A 25,849-nucleotide genomic window follows, 5' to 3' on the forward strand; every position below is an offset into this window, starting at 1 on the left:
CGTGTGACAGTTGTGGGATCCTAGCACGCCAGCGGGCCTCCATCTCAGCCTGCTCTGTCTGCCCTCTGAGCCCTGACTCCTCACTGGCAGGTGGTCTTGTCAGTGAGCTGGAGCATTGCCAGGTGTAGGTAGGAATTTTCCACACCATTTGATTGCGGTCCAGTAGGACTAACAGAAAGGGCCAGAGCATTGTCGTACGATTCTCAGTTTCCTTCCCCATCTCCAGTTACCAGCATTTACTCAGGATTTCAAATGCCTCATTAGATCGGGAGTGGGGTCATTGTCTCTCTCACTTTTTGCTTCTAGACATTAAAGCTTTGATGTTTGCTTAAGGTTGTAAAATACAATTTCCATTTTTTTTTTTTGTTTTTTTTTTTGCGGGACGCGGGCCTCTCACCGCTGTGGCCTCTCCCGTTGTGGAGCACAGGCTCCGGACGCGCAGGCTCAGCGGCCATGGCTCACGGGCCCAGCCGCTCCGCGGCATGTGGGATCTTCCTGGACCAGGGCTCGAACCCGTGTCCCCTGCATCGGCGGGCAGACTCTCAACCACTGCGCCACCAGGGAAGCCCACAATTTCCATTTTTTGAGTGTGAGCGCTCTTCTGTCTATGCCCTTGTCCCTTTTGTGTTTCTCCTTCCCTCCTACCCTCCTTCCCTCCCCTTCCCCGCTCCTTCCCCCAACCCCGAATTCTGTTTTCTTCCAACCAGAGTTCTTTCAGGTTACTTATCATCTCTGAGACTAGGATTTGCCAGCTTTGTGATGGGCTTCGTAATATCCCTCACACGGCTACCAAGCGTATTGAGCAGGGGGCCTGGCACACGGGAGCCGGACAATATTAGTTTTCTTTCGTCCTCTTTCCTGCTCTGTCCACACCAGGCATTGCTCTGCCTTAACCGCTGGAGCCCTCTGGGCTCAGGGTGCCAATCCGCTGCCAGGTGAGCGGCCCAGGACCTTGGGAAGGGAGGGTCTGGATGCCCCGAGCATTTCTTTCAACCGTTGAGCATCATTCTGCAGGGGCTCCAGGTAAAATGGGCCAGAAGTAGAGCTGCTTTCTGTGTGCGTTAAGCTCTTCAGACAAAGATCTATAGAAACAGGAGGCATTCGTGATGTTAGTAATTGGCGGCAGCTTTCCATGGACCACCCTGAATGGAAACAGACACAGGCGTCCCCACATGTGGCCCGTAATCCCTCATTTACGTACTGAAGGAGGCTGCGGGTCAAGAGAAAAGGCAGAGGGCCTGGGAGCCTCTTCTGACTCAGGCTATTAGGTGGCTCCAGCCGCTCCCCTCTCTCTTTCAGGAGCGCTTTCTTTTTGTTCGTGCTAATTCCTGAAGCAATCCTCCCACCAGCTCATTTCCCCAGGCTGTAAGCAGGGGCTGACCGAGGGGAGGCCCTGTGCTCAGGAATTATTGCCCCAAGCAGGAAGTGTTTAATGGTTTCCATTTACTTTTAGTTGGAAGAAGGAAGCCTGAACCTTTCTTACAACAGAGGCAGAAAATCAACCTGACGACACCCCCATTTTACCCTCAGGAGGGAAACCAGAGCTCCTCAGGGCACCAACGGTCCCATCTTGAAATTGCTTAGCCACCTACGGAACAAGAACAAGGGGAATTTCTTAGATACGTCTTCAGTCAGAGTGATGTGTAAGGAGGTGCCTGGGATGTGAAGCCAGTCTCACAACTTGTGTGACCGAGTGTGTGTCACCGTAACGAAGCAGGAAGCCAGTGTCCTGTGGTCATGTCGGGGATGGCATCTGTGCTTTTTTTTTTTTTTTTTGGCTGCAACTTGCGGGATCTTAGTTCCCCGACCGGGGATTGAACCTGGGCCCTCTGCAGTGGAAGCGTGGAGTCCTAACCTCTGGACCACCAGGGAATTCCCCACCTTGTTCTATTTTGAAGTCAAATGGCACTTTGGACATTAGTAGTAGAGGAGGCATGAAATATATGAGGATGTAGAAAAGTTGAATAGTCTACTTTCATACCTTGAAGAGAGTTTAATCTTTTCTCATATGACAGCATATTTGTAAAAATCCATCTGGCACCTGTCAAAAAGAAACCCTTAACAAATTTTAAAAGTAGAGTTTTTAAAGGCCACAGTCGTGATTATCCAATAAAAATTAGAAATAAATAATATCAGGCTAATCCTTCTTCCTCCCAAATTCAGACTATTTAGAAATTAAACCTATGTTCCTGGATAATTATAGGATCAAAAAGGGACTCAAAAGGGAGATCATAAACTGTCTAAAGGGGAACACTTTACACTAAACCTAGGGGCCACAGCACAAGAGGCGCCCAGAGGAAAATGTATAGCCCTAAATATCTTCCTTATCAAAGCAGTAAGATGGAAAATAAAGATGATGATGAAAGAGTCATTTTTAGATGTTTGGTAAAAGTACAGCAAATTAAACCAAAAGGAAAGAGAAAAAGGGAGATCTAAACCAAAAACGAAATGAAATAGAAACTAAACAGAAAACGTTAGGAAGGAATATACATTTAAATGCCCGTTCTTAGGAAGCACTAAAATATAGGGGTTTAACCATATGTCTGATCCCAGAGAAATGTCTTAGCAAATACCTGAACCTTCACTCAATGGAATGCGATGCAGCCATTAAACTGCTTCTGACAGCATTTGTAAGAGGTTTGGATGAAATGTTTATGTCAGATGAAAAGAGCAGAATCAAAAATTGTATCATAAAGGGATTATTACCATGTGGATACAGTCTCCCAGCTCCCTCCTGTGCCCCAGAGAATTAAGTCTGGAAAGAATGCATCAAAGTATCAGAGAGAATGGAGTATTGACGCGTGCTTAACACAGAGGAATGGTAAAGACGTTGCGCTAACGGAAGGAAGGACCACATACTGTATGATTCTGTTAATATGTCTAATAGACATAACGTAAATTAGTGGCTGCCTATGGCTGGAGGATTGGGGACTTAGGGGTGACAGCCAAAGGGTATGAGATTTCTTTCGGGGGTGGTGACGGTGTTCTAAAATCAATTGTGTGATGGTTGTGCCACATGGGAATATACTGAAAACCACTGAGTTGTACCTTTTTTTTAAAAAATTGAGGCATCGTTGATTTAACATGTATTAGTTTCTGGTGTACAGCAAAGTGATTCAGTTATACATATATATCTTCTTTTTTGTATTCTTTTCCATTATAGGTTATTACAAGATATAGAATATAGTTCCCTGTGCTATACAGTAGGACCTTGTTGTTTATCTCTTTTACATATAGCGGATGAATGGGGTGTTATGTGAATTGGATCTTAAGCTGCTACCAAAACAAAAAAATCACAGTGTTTATCTTGGGGGATGGACATAGTGATTTTCCTCCTGCTTTTCCACCCTCTTGTGTAATTTCCAGATATCCAGATGTAATTCTGCATCACTTGTCTAATGGAAACATAATAAACTAAAAACATTTTAGAGGAAGTGTTCATAATTGGCCTTTTAGCAGAGGAGGCAATGAGGGGAAATCTGCTTGCTAGCCTTCCTCCTGAGAGGGTGAGGGGAGGCCCAGTCCCGTAATCCTGAAACTGGGGACTGGTTGTCATGGGTCGCTGCATTGTCAGCCGCCGTCACACACATAAAGTGGCACAGGGCTATTCTTCTTCAAGTCAGGGAAAAGAAAGCGTCATTTGTCTGGGGTCTCTCAAAAGCAGGATCACCACTCAGGGAAAAGCTGGGGGTCTGTGAAACCTGCAGATGACTAAGAGCCAGTTTCTAGTAAGATCTCCTAAGAGGTGTCAGACTCTGCTCTCTGAGTGCTAAATTAGAGAAAGCTGTTACTTATATAACTTCCTGTAATTGCCCGGCAGTAGCCGTAGCTGAGAGCCGTCTGCTCCTCCTTTTGGCTGAGTCGGGGATACGCGGCCCTCTCCCCTCCTTGCAGCGGGGATCCTTTCTACCTTTGGGCTTCACGCTCGGGGTCAGGCTTTTTAACTGAAACTGAAATGCCATTTTAAACAGAAGACTGCTTCGTCTCTCTTGGAGATGGGAAACTCTTACGCTGGACAGCTGAAGACGACGCGGTTTGAGGAGGTCCTGCACAACTCCATCGAGGCCTCTCTGCGCTCCAACAGCCTGGTACCCAGGCCCATCTTCTCCCAGTTGTACCTGGAAGCGGAGCAGCAGCTTTCCGCCCTAGAAGGTAGGAGATGCGTGCCTGCCTTTCTTTTACCGTGTGTGAGAATGTTAGCAGTGGGACTGGAAACTCTTTCCTCTTCTGAGGAAACTGTAGAAACCGTTAGGTCTGGAAGAACAGAATTATTAGAAAAGAGAAAGGTGCACGTGCATCCCATCCTTACTTGGCTAAGACTAAGGTAAGTTTCAGCCATAAAGTTGCAAGGAATAAAATGGTTCATTGGACTAGTAGGAGAAAGAAAGCCATGCCAGCCTGTTCTGAATTGGTTGTTACTTATACTCTTATTAAAAGGTTTGATGGCTCACTTGGATAAGTAAGACATTTTAACATGCTTTTGACCCTCAGTTATATATTTTTTCTCTTTGTGATTAGTGGCCATATCTTTTTTTTTTTTTTTTTTTGGCGGTACGCGGGCTTCCCACTGTTGTGGCCTCTCCCGTTGTGGAGTATAGGCTCCGGACGCGCAGGCTCAGCGGCCATGGCTCACGGGCCCAGCCGCTCCGCGGCATGTGGGATCTTCCCGGACCGGGGCACGAACCCTTGTCCCCTGCATCGGCAAGCGGACTCTCAACCACTGCGCCACCAGGGAAGCCCGTGGCCATATCTTTGCAAGGGAGTGTAGTTTTTCTTTGTGATAGCAGTTACAAGAGCCCTCTAGAAACTGTTAAAAACCAAGAACAAACCCTTATAGATTTAACGTGTGCCAGGAATAATCTTCAGGCATGGGGTTAAGTTTAGGGTTTACTTAATTATCCAGAGAATAAACTGGTTGTATTTTTCAATCTTTCGTTTGTTTGTTTTGTAGTCGTGTATTTTCATGTCAAAAGTAACCCACAGCAATCCAGAGTATGAGAGTTATTGCTAAAGGAAGTTCTTTTTGTCACTTTGTCTTTCACGTGAAGTTACCTGCACGCTTCTCTTAGCTTTTGAAGTGAAAGAGGGCTCTGGTTTAAAACAAAAGTTAACAAATTAATGAAGCATGCAGTATGCCGGGTCCTGTCTTGGGGTGATCACGACGTGTGTGTGTGTGTGCAGGGTGAGGATGGTGGGCTGGGGACGGTTGCACATAAGGGAAAATGAGTCTCAGAGGTCCTCGTGTGATGTCTGAAAGTCCCTTTTTCCAGCAGGGAGGCATTTCTCGTGTCACTATTTAAAACGTCCTTACAAAATTAACCTTGCAAATAGCAATCGCTAAGGACCTAAAGGAACTGGATCTGGGTCTGGGAGAAAGTAGATCGTAATTCGTGCGATTGTCAAAAGCACGAATTAGGAAGCCCAAGAATTCTCTGGTATTCAAGTCGAAAGTACCAAGGTTTTCCGGCGCAGGAAGCATTACTGTGACCTTGGGGGCATTTGAGAAATTACTGGGGGATCTCTTGTAGATTGTGTGTTTTCAGCTAGCTGAAAGACTTCTGTGAAATATATATTAAATGCTCATCCTTAACTTCTTGTAGTATTGAAAGGCTTTGCTGCTAATGATAAGTGAACAATCTAATGATAAATAAGGCACCTTAAAATCAACAAAGTGCTTTTACCTCCACCAGTAATTAAATCCCATGATTTGGGAAGATGGAAGATGGATTTGACGTTTTGAAGGATGTTGACAGGTGGGGAGAAAGCCCTGGAGTTTCCCAGTCAGCCTTTCCTGGGGTTGAAGCTCTCCATAGACAACCTTTGCTGGCCTCTAAGCGGGAGGCTGCATCCCGAACGTTGCCTCCTTGGGATGCCCTCATCTGCCCTCATCATGTGTTGCTTTCCAGGGACAGCTTAGAGGCTTGCGTGGCCCGGGCCCCCCATGTTGAGTGCCGCAGGCTCCCTGCCAGCTGTCAGCCGGCTTGGTCAGCCCCTCATGTTGGTATGAAAACCAGAGCAGGCCCTCTCTATGATTTTCCCATCTGTCTGGCAAACAGCGTAGAGAAATCCTCCGAGATTTTGTTTCTCTAGTACTGGGAGGATGGAGGAGGGGGTTGGTGATTTGCTAAATGTCACCATCAGCCAAGCACTGGGCTTGAGCCCCTGGTTTCTGCATCATAGAACGTGGTGCAGAGGGCTTGTTTGGTCAGTCTGTCTCTCCATCAGGTCTCTTATCTTAACTGCTGTCCTTCCTCAGACAGCAACATTAAGGATGCTTTTAATGACCAGGGTGCTGGTACCCCAAAACACCCCTTGGTCTGTTAACATTTTCTGTATTTGTGAGGGCGATTCAGAGGGCCCTTGTTACTTTGTTCTACAAATTAGGGGTATTACCCCCTCCTTCTAGAGGAGAAATCTTTTACGTATTGTTTTTTAAAGGAAGGCCAACCCAACAAAACAAATACAACCCCAGTATTTGGGGATAAGTATTTATTTATTAAACAAGATGCAGGTACATGCCTGTAATCCTACCCACTCAGAATGTCATACGGTTTCTTCTCATGGAAAGAAAACAACATTTACTCTAATCATTAAAACACATGCCCTCATCCTCTATGGGGTGCAGTGCAGCCGTGGAACCCCTGGATTCCTGTGGTTGAGTTTTAAGGTCCTGAGCTCCCAGTCCAGTTGGTTTTGTCTAAGGCCATTTTAAAGCTCTCATCCTGCCAGGAGACCTTGGTAAACAGTCTGGTTTAGTCTGGCCCCAGTTAGGAAGTCTCCTTGGGCTTGTTGCTGGCTGAAGGATCGCATCAAAGACCCTGGAATGTCTGATGTAGACCTTTGACCTTTAATCCTGCTTTCTTAGCAGCAACGGGATTTTGAGCCCTTTCTTTGACTTGCAGAGGCTTAAGACCCTCTCCTTTCATTCTCTCGGACAGTCTGGATTCCTGTTCTTTTCGGTGGAGCAGAGTAACGTGCAGACATTCCTGTGTGTGCCCTCAGAGCGCCGAAGTCCCCGGCTTTCTCTCCCCTTTTCACTCTAACTGTTGGTGCTTTGCTGTACCCCCACCCCCTCCCCCGAGCCCCTGGAGCTGAGTCTCTGGCTCACAGACTAGTCTTGATTTTGCAGACAGCCTTCTAAGCCACCTACTCCATAGACGGCCAGAGGATGGTTTGGGCCCCCGTGAGGACCCGAGCGGCATGGCTGGCACCTGGGGTCTGGGCATGACTCCACCTTCTGCCGAAACCGTCCCTGCCTGCATTTAACGGCAGGAAGGAAGCGGCTGAAGGAGGCTCTGCATTTTACCCCTCCAACGCCCTTTGTGTTTTTCCCGGGTAAGCTTTTCACAGTCTCCCCGCCACCTCTGTGTCCTCTCGTCCTGGAGGGATGGAGACACTAGGAATTCTTGCTCACTTCCTGCCGTGACCTTCCCAAGGTCATGGGCCTGGGCCGGCCTAAGATGTTAGTTTCTTCTGCCTCTTGTCCTTCCGGCACCTTTCAAATGGTGACCACCCTGAGGTTATGCTCCCAGCACCCTGTACTGATTAAATCACACCTGGAATGTTCTGTGCAACTCTGAGAGCCACATATCCCCACATAGACTCTCACAGCTCAAAGTGACCTTCTGTGACCCCCTCATTTTAAAGATGCAAGATCTGACGCACAGAGAGGTTAAGTAACTTTTCTGTGGCCACACAGACAATGGCAGACCCAAGGACTAAAACTCGAGTTCCCAGATTTCTAGTCGATCTTTTTCTGCTGCGCACAATTTCATCATTAACCTAAAGCCACGTAACCCACTGGGTGGATGGAGAGTGTGAGAGCCAGCTAAGATGAGAGTAGGATTGGCAGCAAAGGGGTCAGCACTAGAGGAGGATACAGAGAAAAGAAAAAGGAAGAAGCAACTGTCTCCCGGCCTAGGGTATCTAAGGATGCTTGTAACGACCCTATTCCATGAGGAAATCTGGATCCTATTTCTTAAATGACATTTAAAGATAGAAGGATTTTTTTACCCAAAGAAGTTAAAAGAAGTTAGAAGGAGTTTGTAAATTCATTGATGTGAAACCCTCTTTCTCTAGCAGGCTGGGTAAATAAGGTATAACTGTGTGTGCTCAGACCAGTTGGGAAGTAGTTTCCTGCACGAGGCATTCTGCTAGGTGCCTGGGTTACAGAATACGGGCTGGGCCCACACTCTCCAGGAACTGAGAGCCTGTGGAGAAGACCAGCTCTTTCATTGCTGTGATGAAGCTCACACACAGGGGGAGTGGGATTTTCCTGGCCAATTCCTGGCTCTCCTGGCCGTTTCCACACTTACCATTACTCCTAAAATACTATTTCACTTAAAAAAAGTTTCTTAAAGTCGCTTGGCCTGTTCTGGGATGGCTTCTTTTGGTGAGTGTGGTAAATTTGGGTGTTCGCATTTCCGGTTTGTATACATCCAGTCTTCCCTTGGGGATAAATAAATGTAAAGGTTGTTCCCACCGGACTTTGGGTTCTAAAGCAAGCGATGCAGTTAGTGGCAAGAATGGCAGCTTGGGTGTTGGGTATAACTGGGAACATACCGGCTGTGCTGCTTAACGGTTTGTTGAATCACTGGGTCTCTCTGAACCTCAGTTTCCTTAGCTGTAAAATGGTCCTTATGTTACACCGTGGTTCCTCCCACACAGATGTTTTTGGAGGGCCTGCCGTGTGCAGGCTGCATGCTCAGTCCTTGTCAACAGCTATGTCTGTGCTGAGCCCTGCTGCTTGTGCACACGTGTGTGCCTCTGGGGGCTGGGAGGTGACGTGGACCTGCGTTTGAAGTCACAAGGCCAGGCTTGGAGCCAGAGTCTGTGACCTTGGGAAGGACTTCCGGCCTGAGTGAGTCTTGGCCTTCACCGCGAGTAAAGGAGGGTGATAATGGCCTCCTTAAATCGTGTGTCTGTGAGGCCTGGTTAATTACTAGCTGCCGAGACCCGCCGTGGACTTACTCATTGCTCTCCTTTCCCACGTCTAGGTGGAAGCCGAGTGGAAAATGAGGAAGAGGAAGAGGAAGGGGAAGGGGGGCTGGAACAGAACTGTCCCCCAAACCCCTACCAGATGCACCCCCCGCCCGAAGGAAGTTGCACCACGGACGGTGAGATGCCCGCCAGGCTGCGTGCTGAGGGGCCCCGAGGTGCGACCGTGCCCGCGTCGCCAGCAGGCCGTGGCCCGGCGGGCCCTCGTGTCCCGGCGGCACTGGCCACGCCACGTGGGGCCCTGTCACTCTTCGCACAGCCCCACCATTACAAACGCATTCCGATCCAAAAGTTAATTTTTCTCCATCGGCCGTTTAGAAACCAGAATATCCCAGCTGAGGTCAGCGTCCACCGTGTGTTTATATCAGCACTGATGAGTAGGCGTCATCTTTCACATCTGTGGCTGCTTTACCGTTGAAAAAGCAGATCTATCAATACGTTATCTCAGGAACTCCTCACCGTCAGTGAGGTTATCCTCATTTTGCTGTTGAGGAGCGAGGCTTGGAGATGCCAGGCGCGGTGGCACCTTTGTTCAGGGATGGGAGCCTGTGCTCTGCGCTTGAGGGTCTTGGAGTGCACTTCTAGTCTGCTGCTCCCCCACCTGGCAAAGTCACTGAGCAGTTGGAAGTTCACCTGACCTGTCACCATACCAGTCAAGGAGTGTCACTACTTAGTTGGTCAGTTAATTGAGTAAAATAAGTATTGAGGCCCTGCTCTGAAAATATGGAGATAAAAGGTCCAAGAGCTCCCAGTGTAGCAAAGCTATGTGAGCAGACCCTCTGCATGCAGTGTAGAAAGTGCTGGGAGGTTGGGGTGGTCTGGGCCAGCAGGGGTCCGTGGGAGCACGGGAGATGCTTCTGGTGCCAGTAGAGCGTTTGGGGAAAGGCCTCCTGGAGGAGCTGGCCCTTCCTATGGGTTTTGGAGTGTCAGCAGGAGTTAGCCAGGAGACCGAGAGGGCTGGGGGAGAGGGATATTCCCGACAGGAACAGCAGGTGCAAAGGCTTAGAGGAGGGGGAACACGGCCCATCTGGGGAACTGCTACTAGTTTATGTAGGTAGGGGCCTGAGGGGTGGCCAGGCAGGGCTTGGATGAGTGATGAGACCGGCCGTGGAGGCCCCATGCACCCTCCCTGGGGGCCTGGACTTGACCTTGTGCGCGATGGCCGGCAGGGGAGGGAGTCAGCCCTCCCTGGGGCTGCTCTTCCAGGAAAAGGGCAACAGATACAGTAGCTCTTTGTGATATAGGACTTCTAGTGTCCAAGAGCTAAAAGGCTGCCTAATTAAATAAGAGAATGGCAAACTCTCCGGTGGTCACCACCATGATTTTCAAAGAATTTCCAGGTGGGCACGGTGAACATGGACTGCCCACGACCTTTTTTCCTCCAGCTCTTCAGAAGGAAGTGGCTGCTGTGCAGAATGGGAGGGGCCTGGGTCATGGAGGTAAAGACCTGCTGGGCCCTTGACCTCACCTGTGGGAACTGGTTTGACGTCCCCAAGACAATGCAGGGGGGCCGCCCCAAGCTCCATCCTGACCCCCCTCCCAGCAGCTTTGAGCAGATGACTTGACCTCTCAAATGACAACTTCCCAGGGCTTCTCCCACCTGGTGCTGTACACAGTGGGTGCCTCTTACTGCTTCGCCCAGGGGCAGATGCGAGAACTCGGAACTAGTGCCTTGTAAATGGTAAAGCAGGTACACCAGAGGAGAGGCTTCTTAAAGTACCGTAGAGTTTTGCAGGGAAGGCCTTGGGGTCATCAGGGTTCACGTTAACTCTCATCGTCCCTGTCGATAACTAAAGATGGAAAAGCCACAGGGCATCCGGCTCCGCGTGCCTTCAGGGAGGGAGATTCCCAGAAAGGGCCCCTCCAAATAGATCTCAGCTGTTTCCCTCTTCTCCATTTTTTTCCTAAATATATTTGGACACTTAAGTTTTAAATAGGAAACATATTTTAAAGCTCTGAAATATGAAAGGTTCATGTGTATAGAGTGAAAGTCTCCCTCTGCTGATGAGGGCCCTGTGAGGCCACCAGCGTCAGCCGGTCCTCAGCCCGTATTCCTGCCACGTGCCCCTGCCTCGTACACATAAAATATAGGGTGGAGAAGACATCGACTCACTCACAGTCCCGTATGGATTTATCTTGTCTACGTTTTAATTTACCGTCACTGGTCTACCCTTCTTTCCTGCTGGGCTTCATTTTACATTAATGTGTATTATACGGTGACACCGATAGTCAGAAAAGCAGCATGTGGTTAAGTGTCATGAGTAATGAATTAATTTAATTTTTTAAATTTTTTATTCTTCCTAATCACTTTATTGTTGTGAATGGTTGTAACTGGCAAGTGAAAAGCATGTAAGGGTAATGTACTTAAGAGTGTTCTCAGAATTAATTTGCAAGTCAGCCGGGTCCAGCGGCACGGTGGTTGCTGACGAGACCAAACTGTTGTCACCCCTTTGCCTGCGTGGATCCTGGCTCCGTGGGAACCACTCGCTGGGCAGCGTGTGAGCCTGTCCGTCCCTCCTAGGGTTCTGCCAGGCAGGGAAGGACCTGCGTCTCGTCTCCATCTCCAGCGAGCCCATCGATGTCCCCGCGGGCTTCCTCCTGGTGGGCGCCAAGTCCCCCAGCCTGCCGGACCATCTCCTGGTGTGTGCCGTTGACAAGAGGTTCTTGCCGGATGACGATGGACACAACGCCCTTCTTGGTAAGTTGCTCCTCTGCTCTTCTCTGCGGCTCCCGCCGCCTGGCGGGTGGGCACAAGGAGAGCTGTTGGTCCCCTTGGGGGACAGGCCACCTTTGAGCCTCTTCATCAGCGTGTCACACAACCCTGTTTATTCATCACTCTGGGCTATTTCTTTGTGGAATGGAATGCAAAGGAGAGTTACTTTTAAAACCTGACTACCTTCCTGTAGAAAACCCATCAGCACTAATTCTTCTTGTACACGTATTCGTCAGACCTTTCCAAAGTGCCTACTGTGTCAGAATTGCGATCCAAACCCTGTCCTAGATGCTCTCGGAAGCCAGCAGACACGAGGCAGGGCGAGAAGAAGGCCGAGCGTGTGGCCCTGCCTCCTGGACGGTCATGTCCTGAGGGACGGCCGGGCACCCTCTGCCGTTCTCTCCTTCGCTCTACCCTTCACCAGCCCGTCATTCTTATCCTGGCTTAACAGGTGTGCTTGGACCTGTTAATGCACTTGCCCAAGGGCGCACAAGTAAAGGAACAGAGTCAGGATTCAAACTCAGGTCTTCCTGGTTCCAGATGGTACCCTCTAACTACCACGCCCCACGGCCCCGTACCTGGTCGAGGTCAGCCTAGGGAAGCCGTGGCTTTGATCTTTGGAACCACCGCTGGCCCAGAGGGTCCCAGCTGCAGTGCAGAGTCGAGACCAAGCCTTATGAAGCCCGGCTCCCCTTTGCTCGGACTTCTATTGAGCTCTTTCTGTGTGCCTGGCCCTGTGCTCAGCTCACTCCCCCATTAGTGGAGCAAAATCAGGGGAGACGTGAGGTTTGGACCGAGAGCCCAGCCAGCTGGCTTCCCCTGCTCCCCAGTTCCTTCTGCACTTCCCACGTGTACAAACATTTAAACCTCGCTTTTGTGCTTGATATGGCCCCCCAAAGCCGAGTAGGTAAACGCACCGCAGTGGATATTTATTGAGGAGGTATTATGTCTGAAGCTCTGTGCAAAGGACCAAAGGGTGGAGGTGGGGAGGGGAGAGTGAGGATCGACCCAGAGAAGAAACAGAAGTGGTTCCTGCCACGAGGGCCGCAGGGACACAGTGGTGTGTAAACTCTGAAACACGGCAGACGAACGCTCACTGGAGGGATGGACATGGCTCTGGGGCAACGACCAGGGGGAGAAAAAGTCGTGGCCAGTACTCCCTTAAGGCAGGTCCATGGGCTTATCCTAACTGGTTTTTGTTTTTTTGAAATTTTTATTGGAGTATAGTTGATTTACAATGTTGTGTTAGTTTCAGGTGTACAGCAGAGTGAATCAGTTATATACATATATCCACTCTTTTTTTGTGTGTTTTAGATTCTTAAGGTGGAGGAGGGATAAATTGGGAGATTGGGACTGACATATACACACTACCACATATAAAATAGATAACTAATAAGGACCTACTGTAGAGCACAGGGAACTCTACTCAGTGCTCTGAAATGGCCTGTGTCGTAACTGGTTTGTTTCTTTTTTAAATTGGAGTATCATCGCTTTACAATGTTGCGTTAGTTCCTGCTGTACAATGAAGTGAATCAGCTCTATGTATATATATATATCCCCTCCCTCTGGGACCTCCCTCCCCCCGGCCCATCCCACCCAGCTAGGTCATCACAGAGCACCGAGCTGAACTCCCTGCGCCCTAGAGCAGCTTCCCACTAGCTATATACCCTACCATGTGTAAAACAGATATCGTAACTAGTTTTTGAAAGCAAGAATAATCCAGAAAATTCACTCTACCAAGGAAGCTCACAGAGTCATTGCGTCTCAGATTAATTTGCTTATCGAGGCCGCTTAGGACGAAATGAGTGGGGAAGATGGCCTGGTGACTTGGTTCGCGTTTGATCTGGCCACGGCTGGGGGTTTGCCTGAATGAATTCCTCCCCTTTGTGACTGTAAAGGAGTTGCGAGGGTGGTAAATCAAGGAGGCTCTGGGTCTCGAAATGTGGAGACAAGAATCTTTCAGTTCATTCACCACCAGCCCAGGAACAACTTCAGCCCCTCAGGCGGGGAGCTTAGAGGAAGTGGGGTCTTTGTTAATTGCTTGCCAAGAAGCCATCGGAGGTGGGTGACAAGGGCCGGCTGGTAATAACCGATGCTTTCTTCTTTGAAAACAACTTTATGCTCTCAGCTTGCACACTTAGCGCTGTTTAGGTTTCCTGCAATTAACCCTGATGGCTGCACAGGACAAGGTGGCCCTGCAGCCCTCTGGGGGCCGGGGCTCAGCGCTTTTTAGTGACCCATAAAGTGGAGGCTGTGGAATATCTTGGGGGAAGCCACAGCTTGAGGTGCCTCTCCCCACCCCGTAATTTATAACGAAGGGAGCGTTGTTTTAGTGAGTTTGAATCAACTGAGGGATTTGGTCTGAGAAAGTGAAAACCTAGATGGGTGTTTCAGTTTTTTGATAGTAATTCATCGAAATTGGCTGATAGCTAAGACATAGGAGAAGAAAACATCTAGCTAGATTGTTCATTTCTGCGATGGGAGTAAACAAGCTCTTTGTGCATCTGGAACGCAAATAATTAAGCATTTATGGAATGTATAACCCCAAACTGAAGGGGAACTTTAAATTCAACCCAGGGCCCCAAAGCCAAGTGGGACCTGGGCCTTCCTGGGAGCTCAGGGCCTGTGGGAAGACACGGGCCAACCAGGACTCAGCTCGGAGATCGCACCCACGGCCACAGAAATCTCTGTGCAGCAGGTCCCAGCCTAGGGCTTAAGGCGCTAGAGGATCCCGAAGGACGTGCCGAGTCCCAGGGATGGGAGAGTATCTCAGAGTATGTGGTGATGGAGTTGGGTCATGATAAATGGGTGGATTGCCAGTGGGAGAAAGACAGCAGCAGCAGCAGCAACAAAGGAACCTGACAGCGGCTACTTTCCTGAGCGCTTCTCATGTGCGAGAATCTGTTCTAGTTAAAATGCGGCAGGTGAGTGAGGTGTTACTACCTAGCATTTAGATATGAAGAAACAGAGGCACGGACAATAGAACGAGGTATGCCTGTCCTTACTATCCTGGTAGGGCCAGGGTTTCCACTTTTATTTCTGAACTGCAAGGAGGAGCCCCTTCTCGTCTGTGGCTCCCCTCCCTGCTTCTGGAACGGAGCCGTGGTCCCACAGTCCACAGTTCTCATAGGACAAAAGGCCTGTAAGCTATTTAGCTATTTCTGGAAAGGGATGGCGGTGCTGGCCTTGGTGAAGCGCTCCGAGCGTCCTTGGTTTTGCAGTTCTGCTTCTTGTTCATCATCTTTTGAACCCTCAGGGTCAGAATCCCTTCCGGGGAGCGTGGAAGTTTTCTCAGGGCCTCATTCTTAGATGACAGTTGAGCAGTTTATCTCAAGGTGCCCAGGTTGGAGACCAAAGAATAAATAAAAACATTAGATTATAAAGTTAGAAAACATTAGAAACATTAGAACGTTAGAAAACAAAAGCCTGTCAAAATGTATGCGGAGATGCTAAGTGTGCACTTCGATAGTTATCTTGTTTCCGCTCTCTTGTTCCTTCCAGATATTTGCTGCCTCTCCTGTGTCAGGCACTAGTTTGTATACACACACTTACACACACAGACATGGTCCACGCCTCCCCACAGACGTACCGTGCTCCCGGTCCTTTGGAAGCAGGGGGATATTTATGGGGGAAAATACACAAATGTCAGTAACTCTGACACTAAGGAAGAAGGTATGAGAACGGTCAGCAATATAAAGTCCAGTTGGGATTCGGCATAGTAGCGGGAGGAAAGGGCGATAAAGCAGGAGACGAGGCCGGAGGGCATTGGGGGCAGCCTTGAAGGCCATGCTTCTGGGTCTGCACTCCATTCTCATGCTAGAATCCACACGTCGCTCTCTGGATCTAGACACTGGACAACTACTTAGCCTCTCTGGTTCTCATTTCCCAAAAGAAGGTTTTGCTGTCCTGACGGACTGGTGGTCGTGTCAGTTAAGCTGAGTGCCCTGTTTGGGTGACAGTGAATGGCAGGAAGGCTGTTGGTTTTCTCTGCGTGGTAGTTTCCTCCCTGTCCCTTTAACAACACGTAAACATAGAGCAAGGTGCCGGCATTTCTTCGGCACCTTACCTGTTTCTCTGGTACACAGGGGGCAGGAGTTTGGAAGGGTAAACTAACCTGTGCCTGCCTTTTATTCCAAGAGATTTGTCTTTATTTCTAGGGGCTTTTAAGGAATATTAAATTTGCTTCAAATCAGTCAGAGAACCCAGAAGGTTTCTGTAATCTAGATGTCTTCTTTCTCTGTGGAGAGATGTTTTGAACCTTCACAAACTGATGTTATTTTGGACAGTAGCCAGAGGCCTCAGAATTATCCCCTTTAAAGGCAGAGCTTATGCACAGAACCCCACGGTCCTCCTGGCCTGAGTTGCAATGCCCTTTGTAAACTTGTCAGCCAGAGCATACGATAAAATAAGTTAGTCTCAGCTTCAGGGTCTCTCCCGCCGAAGAACCTTGCTCCTTAGAAACCAGACGTACCAGTGGGCGAGGCAAGGTCACAGGGAAGGCCTTTGTGAGATAGTGAAGTTAAACCAGAAGGGTCACCAGATAGAAAACCTAAATCATCACATTTCTCTGGTATTAACCAACAGTTCTGTTGAGACCAGTTTGAATAGACTTTACAGTATGTAAAGGTCTTTCAAGCACATTCTCTGGATTTTAATAGTTCATGGGAGGTGGTTTTGTCATTGCCTCTATAAAGCCAGCCTTCCCAGAGCCTCAGAGCTGAACCCTGTCATCTCCCAGAAAGGCCCCCTCTGGCTTCAGGCAGCAGGACGCTGACATAGACCACCACGTTTTAGCCGAGTGTCTCCACTCCGTGGCTGCTGGGGCCATAGATTTCACTCACCACCACCCTGGCCTTGCGTGGTGGAGCTCTTGATTTCTCCTCTGCAACTCGTGGGATCAACTCACTTGATTCCTGGAGGGAACTTTGGACTCTGAAGAGGACTCCCAATGCATCCAGTCTCAGGGGTCTGATTGCTTTGAGATTCTGTGACTGGCCAGCCCTGAAGGAGATGCGGACACAGCAAATCATTGCAGGTGCCCGGTCAGCGTAGACAGTTGAATGGGACAGTTCTTGGCCTGTGCCGTAGGACGCAGAGGCTTTAAATGTGCCCCTAAGCGAGTTCAGCCTTCCAGGCTTGTCTGGGCTCAGCTCTACGATGAGTCCACTTGGTCCTCCTGTTGGCATCAAGGTCATCTTGACCCCTGTCAGCAGGAGCTGACAGGGACCTTTGCCCCGTGGACTTCCCTAGTGGTGTGGTATAGGATGTGAATGCCTAGTGGCCGATGTGTCACTTGGAGGGACTTTGGTGTAAGATGGGGATGGTCATGGTTTTTTCCTCCCCAGGTTTCTCTGGGAATTGCGTTGGCTGTGGGAAGAAAGGCTTCTGTTACTTCACAGAGTTCTCCAGCCACATGAACCTGAAGGTGACCACCCAGCCCAAGAAGCAGAAACACTTGAAATATTACCTGATCCGCAACGCACAAGGGGCTCTGACCAAAGGGCCTCTAATTTGCTGGAAAGGCTCAGGTGAGCAGGGGGTGGGGTGTGAGAAGGGGGCGCCTCCAAGCGAGCCCGGGGCCTGTCGGCACGACTCTGGGCCGAGACTGCTCTGCAGTAGACGCAGTTTCGGGCAACACGTCAGCCCAGTGAAATTTTTTTTGTTTTGAATTTTATTTTTTTGTACAGCACGTTCTTATTAGTTATTTTATACATATTAGTGTATATATGTCAATCCCAGTCTCCCAGTTCATCCCATCGCCCCTCTGCCTGCTTTCCCCCCTTGGTGTCCATACGTTTGTTCTCTGCATCTGTGTCTCTATTTCTGCCCTGCAAAATGGTTCATCTGTACCATTTTTCTAGATTCCGCATATGTGTTAATATACGATATTTGTTTTTCTCTTTCTGACTTACTTCACTCTGTATGACAGTCTCTAGGTCCATCCACGTCTCTACAAATGCCCCAATTTCATTCCTTTTTATGGCTGAGTAATATTCCATTGTATATATGTGCCACATCTTCTTTATCCATTCGTCTGTCGACGGGCATCTAGGTTGTTTCCATGACCTGGCTATTGCAAATAGTGCTGCAATGAACATTGGGGTGCAAGTGTCTTTTTGAGTTATGGTTTTCTCTGGGTAGATGCCCAGTGGTGGGATTGCTGGGTCATATGGTAATTCTACTTTTAGTTGTTTAAGGAACCTCCATACTGTTCTCAATAGGGCACTGCACGATTCCGCAGCATCCCTGGCCCCCACCCACGAGATGCCAGTGGCTCTCTGCACTCATGACGATCAGCGGTGTCTCCAGACATTGCCAAATATCCCCTGGGGGACAGAACCACCCCCGGCTGAGAACCTTGCCCCAGATACTTGCCACAAGAAGGCACAGCACAGTGTTGGCCCTGTGTCAGCTTTACTATACTATAAACTAGATGCTACAGTCCTGGGAAATTACAGCGCGACTTTGCACTACGGGCGTCTAGTTTATAGTATCGGCCTAATTGTATGGGAGCTTTCAAAGCTGACACAGGGCCAACACTGTGCTGTGTCTTCTTGTGGCAAGTATCTGGGGCAGGGTTCTCAGCCGGGGGTGGTTCTGTCCCCCAGGGGATATTTGGCAATGTCTGGAGACACTGTTGATCGTCATGAGTGCAGAGAGCCACTGGCATCTCGTGGGTGGGGGCCAGGGATGCTGCTGGATCGTGCAGTGCCTGGGGCAGCACCCCTCCAAAGAATTGTGCAACCCAGAGTCAATGGCGCCGAAGCTGAGAAACCCTGACTTAGAGAAAACTCAGCTCAAATAGGCCCCCTTCCCGCTCCACAGCCTGTTAACTGTGAAGAGAAAGACCAGCTTCCTGGTGCTGGTCCTTGCAGAAGTGAGTGGGCTCCCGCTTTAGGAAAGGGCCACACTCCGCCCTTCTCTCTCTCTCCGTATTCTCATGGCTGCAGTCAGACTATAGGGGCAGAGGGGCTGGATTTCCCAGGCCTAGGTACTCTCTGAGATTCCCCCCCCATCCCTTCACAAACAGCTGGGGAGGGACGTGTCCTAGGAGCGGTCTCCGCGAGGTGCCCGGGAGAGCCAGACTGTTGTCCCTCACCTGTCTGCGTAGGTTCACTCTGGTCACCTGGAATCTCCCAGCCAGCTTCTGCAAGTAGAGCAGAGGGCTTCAGGAGGGGCTGGCTCTGGACGTTCTTCCCCTGTCCCCTCCCATCACTCCTCTCCCCGCCCCTCTCCTGTTCTTGCATGGCTCAGCAAATATTTCTTGAGCTCCTACTGCATACCTGCCTGTCATTTTCTACGTCCTGGGGAGGCAGTGGTTCTTCCCCTTGTGGGACCAGATAAGAGCCTTTGATCACTTGCTGTGACCAAGTACTCCTGGGGGTTAATCTTCCGCACAGAGAGTGATTTAGGGCTGGAGGATGGTATTAGCTGTTCCATTACCTTTGAGTAAAGCTCTGTTCTTCCCTTGGACTTGAAGGGCGGTCATGGAAGGTTTCGTTTGTATCATGAGTTCCTGTCTGTTTCCCAAATGGTCACTATTGTTCCTGCTCCTGGCAGAAGAGCTGTCCCTCCGATGGATCCCCTGCCTTTGGCACCGAGCCTGGGGCATGTCACATCCCCTCCTTCCCCGGACGAAGAGACTAGGATGGGCTTGGCACCACTGTGGTCATCTCTGTAGCTGGCTCTCCGACAGGACAGATTCCGGTCTAGGAAATCATCTCACACTGCTGGGGAGGAGCAGTGGGCTGGTTTTCACGTGTGCATTTTCCCCACAGAGCTCAGAAGCCGGCAGGCATCTGCCAGTGCGTGTTCCAGCTCTCTGTTCCCACCGCTGGAGAGCTCTGGGCTGCCAGCTCCCTTCCCCAGCGAGCCTGGTCCTGGGACGACCCCGAGCGTCCCGCTGGGAGCACCGCAGGCAGGTGAGATGATGGAGCAGCGCCGGACGCGCCGGGAGTGGGCTTTAGTTTCCCCAGTGTTCTGACTTGGAAATTGAGGCACAAAGATGCTCGCATAGGATCTCACGGGCAGTAGGATTTGATACAGGCATTTCTGGTTCATGAACTTGGCATTTGCCATGACAAACAGACCTGATAAGCACGACAGCTGTTATCAAGGAGATAGCAGCCTCCTTCCCAAGGCCTCTGGTGGGTTGGTGGTCGTTATTCCTCCTGCCCAGGGGCTCTGCCGAGGGGAGCCGGGCCCTTGCCCCATGTGACTCGTAATCCACAGCGAAGAGGCTGCACCTGGGCTGGGAACACACTGTCCTCCAGAGGCACGGTGTCCCCCATTCCACGTGGTGTCTGCTGTTGTCCTCACTGCGCCCGGGCCGCCTGGGGCCTGTCACACCTTGGTAGCTGGAGGGATCACTGCTTTTGTCGTCAGAACACCTTGGTGTGAGTTCCAGCGCTGCTGCCTCCTAGCCAGGTGATTTGGGGCCACTCATTTTAACTCTTTGAATCTCCGTTTCCTCATCCGTACAGATGGAGAAAATCTTTTCTGTCTAATCTGCAGGGTGATCGTAAGAATTGAGTACGATGATAGTAATAGCAAATACTTTGTGCTTATGACCTTCTGTTAACTTGTGTCGTCCTCACAGTGGCTCTGTGATTACCTCCATTGTCTAGATGAGAACAATGGGAGGTGACGTAAGTTAAGGAAGGTTGCACAGCAAGTACGCAGCAGAGCTGGGGCTCAGACACGGGTCGTCTGGCTATGGAACCCACCCTTAACCCCTCACCATGCCGCCTCAACACAGGAGATGTTTTGTGCTGCTCCTGAGTCTGGAGTGCCTTCCAGATCATTCTGGCTGATGTGGGTGACTTACAAGACCACAGCCCCCGATGGCCCCCAGAATTCTCCTCGGGCCCGGGGAGCCCCAGGCCCTGTGGGCAGCCTGGATCTGGGCGATGGCAAACCTGGCTGCTTTCCTGAGCATGTCTGACATGCCCCTGAACTCAGGAGGGTGAGCGAGAAGGTGGAAGGAGGGTGGAGCAGATGCAGGGGTGCTCCCGGAATCCAGGGGCCCCGTTGGCCCTTCTCTCACCAGGCGTGCTCAGTAAAGCAGGCGCAGGAGTGTGTGTGCCTATGTGTGCACATACGCGTGTGTGCCTGTCCGTGTGTGTCTGTGCTTTCTCCGGGGGGGAGCGAATCACTCTGGCAAGAGCTCTGCCTCCCGACGGGCCGCATCAGTGAAAGGCTAATTTGTAAAATGGAGGAAGAGTCATCTCCTGCTTGCTGGGCTCACGGAGTGCCCCGCTGTCTCCCCTCTTTCTCTCTGCTGTCAGGACCAGCCCACGATCATGCGTCACTAACCGCAGCCGTGGGTCCGGCTGTTTTCAACGGCAAAGACTCCCCGAAGCACCAGCTGCTGGTGAAGCACAGCCTGTCCGCCGCGCCGCGTCCCTCGGCCTTAGGTAGCCTTGCCTGTCCTGTTCGGGGCCTTACTCTGCTCTGGGTCAAAACGGTGGCGGGGCGGGAGGATGGGGGAGCCCCCGTGCCGAGGCCCCCGAGCCTCCTGGAATTGGGGGGCTTGGAAGGAGAGTCAGGCCAGGTCATCAGGTGCCTCCTGAGTCCGTGGGGCTGTGCTCAGGCCCTGGCACCGGCGGGGGCCCTGGCTTCGGCCCCCGACTTGGGTGGTGGGTGTGTCTGCCCAGCACAGTGGGAGCCCCGTATGGGCGGGTGACCTGTCGCATTGTGGGCCGCCCACCGTGAGGGCTGGAGAGTTCTGGAGAAATGGGGCCACGTGGTGTCATGGGAAGATAGGGGCTCCAGAGTGAGATGAACAAGAATTCAAAACCCAGCTCTGTCAGGGGATCAAGTCTCCTGGCTAAACATTCCCTCATCAGGAGATGAGAATTCCGCTCTGAGGGCAGTTGGAGGTTAGATGAGGCGCTGTATGGAAATTCAGGGCACAGCTGGCAGCTCACTAAGGGGCGCCATTATCGCCACCTGCATCAACACCATCACTGAGCTGGTCTTTTCAGGGAGGGCTTCCTGGCGGAGGTGACAGCTGAGTTGCAGCTGACAGTTGGGGAAGCATTAATTAGAGATCGTATGGGAGGAAGTGAGGAAGAGGGATGAGGCGGTGAGGGTCCGAGTGAGAAAAGCGAGTGAAGGGGTGAAGTGGGCCTCCTGCTGGAGCAGAGGCTGTGGGTTGAGGAAGGGTCGGAGCGGTCCGGGGACCCCACGTTCAGTGCCCTCCCTCCGTGCTTACCTGGAGCCATTTAATAGGCCAGTCTTACGTCTCTCCTCCCTCCTGCGTGCACACAGCTGAGTGGAACATTAGGACCCGAGAGCTTCACCGGAAGAGGGCCCAGAAACCGTCTAGTCCAACCTGTCTTACAGAGAAGGAAAGTGTGGCCCAGAGAGACACCAGCCTGCGTGCCAGGCCTCCCTGCTTCCGCGACACGGCTGGCGGAGGACTCCCCTGGTGCGGGAATTGTCTCCCTCTTAGTTGAGGGAACGGTATCTTTTCTGACTTGGATCTGAGCTTTCGCAGTCCTGACCAGAGTGTCCATTCTGGAGTCAAATCCCTGTAACTTCCCCAGTGTGAGGAACCCCAGGCAGGCACCCGCTTTTCCTCCCAAGACTGTTTCTTCTCGGCTAGGTGCTAAATTGAGGGCGACCAGCGGCTGAGGACTGAGCCTCTGGGGACGGTGACGGGAGACTGTGCTGCTGGTACCTCCCCTCCCTGCACTGAGGCCTGGGTGCGTCCACCCCGGACAGCAGGGACAGAGGACATCCTTCGGCCTGGGCCCTATGAGCTTGGCTCTGTGGACCCAACCGGAGGCTCCTTCTGTGGTGAATGAATGTGTTTCCTTGAGGGGCATGAGAAATAGAGCCCCAGTTCCCTAGCGTGGTGCTGGAAACTTCCGGAATCTGGCCCCAACCAACCTCTTGAACTCGCTCATTCCCCACTCTTTCTACTTAAGAACTCGTACCCTGATTGCATTGGGTACAGCTCAGTGCCCTCCCCATCCTGTCTCTATGCCCTGGTCACACATCCGTGCCCTTGAAGGGCTCTCGCCACCCACCTTCTATACGTGCCCTTCAGAGCTTAGCTCAGGTGTCACCTCCTCCCTGTAGGAGGGCTCCCTCCTTGTGACACTCAGGTGTCAGGCTTCGTTCCGCGGCCATTTGTGTCTGTCGGGCCTGTGAAGTTCCTGGGAGCAGGGCCGCCATCGTGTCTTCTGGGAGCCCAGATACTCCGCAGAGCCTGGCCCAGAGGGCGTGACGGATGCTGGCGGCGTGCGGTTGCACCGTTAAGGGCACAGCGGGAGCATCAGAGGTCCTGTGCCTCACGCCTGCTCTGGGGAGAGCTGGAACCAGTTTTAAGAAACTGCTTCTGAAGCTACAAGGAGTGTTTAACCAGGGCTTGGGGGCTGTCGCTCAGTGGTTCGCAGTGGAAGTGCTGCCCCTGCGGGACGGGGCGGGGGTAGGGTGAGGGAGGGAGTAAGGAAAAGTGCAGGATCCTTTTTCTGGTTGTCCCAGCTCAGGGTCCGGATGTGCAGTGCCTGCAGGAAGTGGGCTATATGATGAAGACTTGTCTCCCCCAAAGTGCCAAATAGGGTCCCCCTCCCCACTACCAGGACACATGGCCAGAAATAGATGGTCCACAGGGGCAGCTCCTGGTGACATCATTTTGGCGGAAATCATGAGCTTAGAGTCCACGTAGAGACAGTTAGTGTTAGCATCCCAAAGGGAGAAAATACCTGTAGATCTTCCATCCTTAGTACCGAGACCCAGTCCCATTGCCCTCCCTGCTTTGGTAGTTTAACGTGGTTTTTAGGGGAGCTGGCATCTCAGTCTTTGTGGGAGCTCTTCTACTGGCTCTTGAGGACAGATATTCGGGGAGGTGAAGATATGGTTCTAAATGGAACAAACATAGCAGAAGCTGCCTCAGAGGTTGCGGGGATCAGAGGAGACCACCTGCTGGAAAGCTCTTTGCAAACAAAGAACTTCACGTTTTTAACATTTTATTCACTTCATTTCATTCATTTTCAATCGGTCTAAAGAAGAGGTGAAAATAACTTTGGATTGCTTTTAAAAGACTCTAAAGCAATGATTCTCAAACTGCAGTGCGCCTCAGCGTAACCAGGGTGCTTGTGAACGAAGTGTTTTCTTTCACTCCCAGAGGTCTGCTTCTGTAGGCTGAGGGGTGTCCGGGAGCAGACACTCTGAACAAGCTCCCACTGGTTCTGTCCAGCTTTGTCTCAGGCCAGACTTGGAGAAACATTGCTCTAAACCGGCGGTTCTCAACCCTGGTGCGGTTTAGAATCACCAGGAGCTCGTGGGTCGTCAGAAGGCATCTGGGGTTCTGGTTTACCTTGGGATGGGGTTATATCTGGGAATAGAGAGTTTTAAAATTTAAACTTTAATGTGTCATGGTTGAACGCGGAGCTCTAAATGTAGGGGAAATTTTGTGTTGGATGGGTCCCAAAAAATATGGTAACCAATTCTTGATACTTTGAATAATCCCAGAACAGAGCATGAGTCATTCTCATGCTGTTCCCTGCCGTGGGCCGGGATGACTCATTAACCGCAGTGGGTACCAGCTTCTGTTCCCCATCATTTTGTTAGTCTGAAATTAGCTTATCGAGGCCGGGGGTGGGGAGAGGTGCACAGGTGGATCGGTACTGCCCCCAAGTGGTGAAACTGTGGCGGTAAGTTGAATGCAGTTGCAGCTTGTCTGCAGAAACACGTACTCATTTACTGGAATGTGTAGACGATGATGGTGATGTGGGTCTTGGTGGCTACCATTTATTGGACCCAGACTCTGTGCTTTACGTATATTCTCTTTAGTCCTGATCAAACCACCTTTCAGACTAGGTTTTATTATCCCACTGTAAAGATGAAGGAAGTAATGCTCGGAGAGCTAAAACTTAGACACTTGCACAGCTTTGGAATAAAACATTTACCAAGGTCGATGGGATATTTCCTTAAGCCTAGATACTTCACTAGATGCTAAAACCCATTGTGAAACTGTGATTTAAAAAATTACAAATAAGTGTGCTCCAATTCAGGGGAACGTTGTATTGAAGCTCATCCCTAGTGACACCCTAATCCACACTCTGAATGTGGCCTAGGTATCTTATCAAACTCCGGGCCCCCCAAAAAACGCCACAAAGGATGGTCTCCAGAATCTCCATCAGCTGCGGATGGTGGCCACCCCCAGGGTGGCGGGAACAGAGCTAAGTACGGTAAGTGACGAAATCCTTGCCCCAAGTCCAAGGCTTGGGTACTAGCGGTGGTGGTGCTGCCGGTGGTGTGTGTGTGTGCTTACATGTGCTTTTGTGTGTATTGGTGAGAAAGTTCTAGGGAGGCAGACTTGGGTATAACAAAAGATTCTCTTTCTCGTACATTAGACTTGCTTAACAAAGCCCAGGATCTATGTACAGTATTGACTTCTCTGATCCTAGAGGAATTTTTTAAAAGCCTTGCCTGTCCCTTGGCAGGGATATTGAGAGGAGGAGACTAGGTTGTTCGGTGGGGAAGGGGGACCCAGTGACCTTTAAGATGCTTTTGACCGCAGGAATCTGTGATTCCCGGACTTGGATGCTCCCATAAGCAGGGAACTGGTCAAGTTGTAGCAGATGTGTTGGCCAGCCTGACGGCAGGTCTGCCGGAGGTGGATGCTTTGTCTGACGTGTCTTCCTAACGCTCTTGGCGTGTTCCTAGAGAGCACAGGCGTGACCTGCATGCCCCCGGTTGGCTTGGTGGGACCGGCTTCAGTCACCTTTCCCGTTGTGGCCTCCGGAGAACCAGTGTCCGTTCCCGACAACTTGCTGAAAATATGCAAGGCCAAGCCAGTGATCTTTAAAGGCAAGTACAGCAGTGTGACGAGTGGTGGAAGTTGGGGAGCCCAGGGAACGCACGAGAAACAGGCAACATGACGCGTCCTCCCAGTCTGACTCCACACCAAGGGGTCCTCCTGGGAAAACTCTAAAATCCTTTCCGGGGCAATGAGTGAACCAAGCAGACTGGTCACTGGGGTAGCCCGTGATCAGGCGCCAGAGTTTCAGAGCTTGTCACCGTTTTCTACGATGAGCCCAAGTGAGACGATCCTGTCCCATGACGACCATTTGCTTGTTCATTTGTTCCTTCAATCAGTCCCTCTCTCAGCCTCCCTCGGCTCCT

At 50.8% G+C, this 25,849-nt stretch overlaps 1 protein-coding gene across 1 annotated transcript in view; it reads left to right on the forward strand.

Moving 5' to 3' along the window:
* The window catches only part of GREB1 (growth regulating estrogen receptor binding 1), an 82,199-nt gene that overhangs the window by 8,554 nt on the left and 47,796 nt on the right, over positions 1 to 25,849 (forward strand). Inside the window, exons 2-9 of the mRNA XM_082672523.1 lie at positions 3,972 to 4,152; positions 8,997 to 9,116; positions 11,519 to 11,695; positions 17,056 to 17,238; positions 19,489 to 19,632; positions 20,998 to 21,126; positions 24,799 to 24,912; positions 25,391 to 25,546. Coding sequence (XP_082528649.1) covers positions 3,996 to 4,152; positions 8,997 to 9,116; positions 11,519 to 11,695; positions 17,056 to 17,238; positions 19,489 to 19,632; positions 20,998 to 21,126; positions 24,799 to 24,912; positions 25,391 to 25,546 — 1,180 coding nt within the window. The 5' untranslated portion in view covers positions 3,972 to 3,995. The remainder of the gene's footprint in view (positions 1 to 3,971; positions 4,153 to 8,996; positions 9,117 to 11,518; positions 11,696 to 17,055; positions 17,239 to 19,488; positions 19,633 to 20,997; positions 21,127 to 24,798; positions 24,913 to 25,390; positions 25,547 to 25,849) is intronic.

Source organism: Grampus griseus (genome assembly GCF_964374135.1).
Source record: "Grampus griseus genome assembly, chromosome: 15".
NCBI lineage: Eukaryota > Metazoa > Chordata > Mammalia > Artiodactyla > Delphinidae > Grampus > Grampus griseus.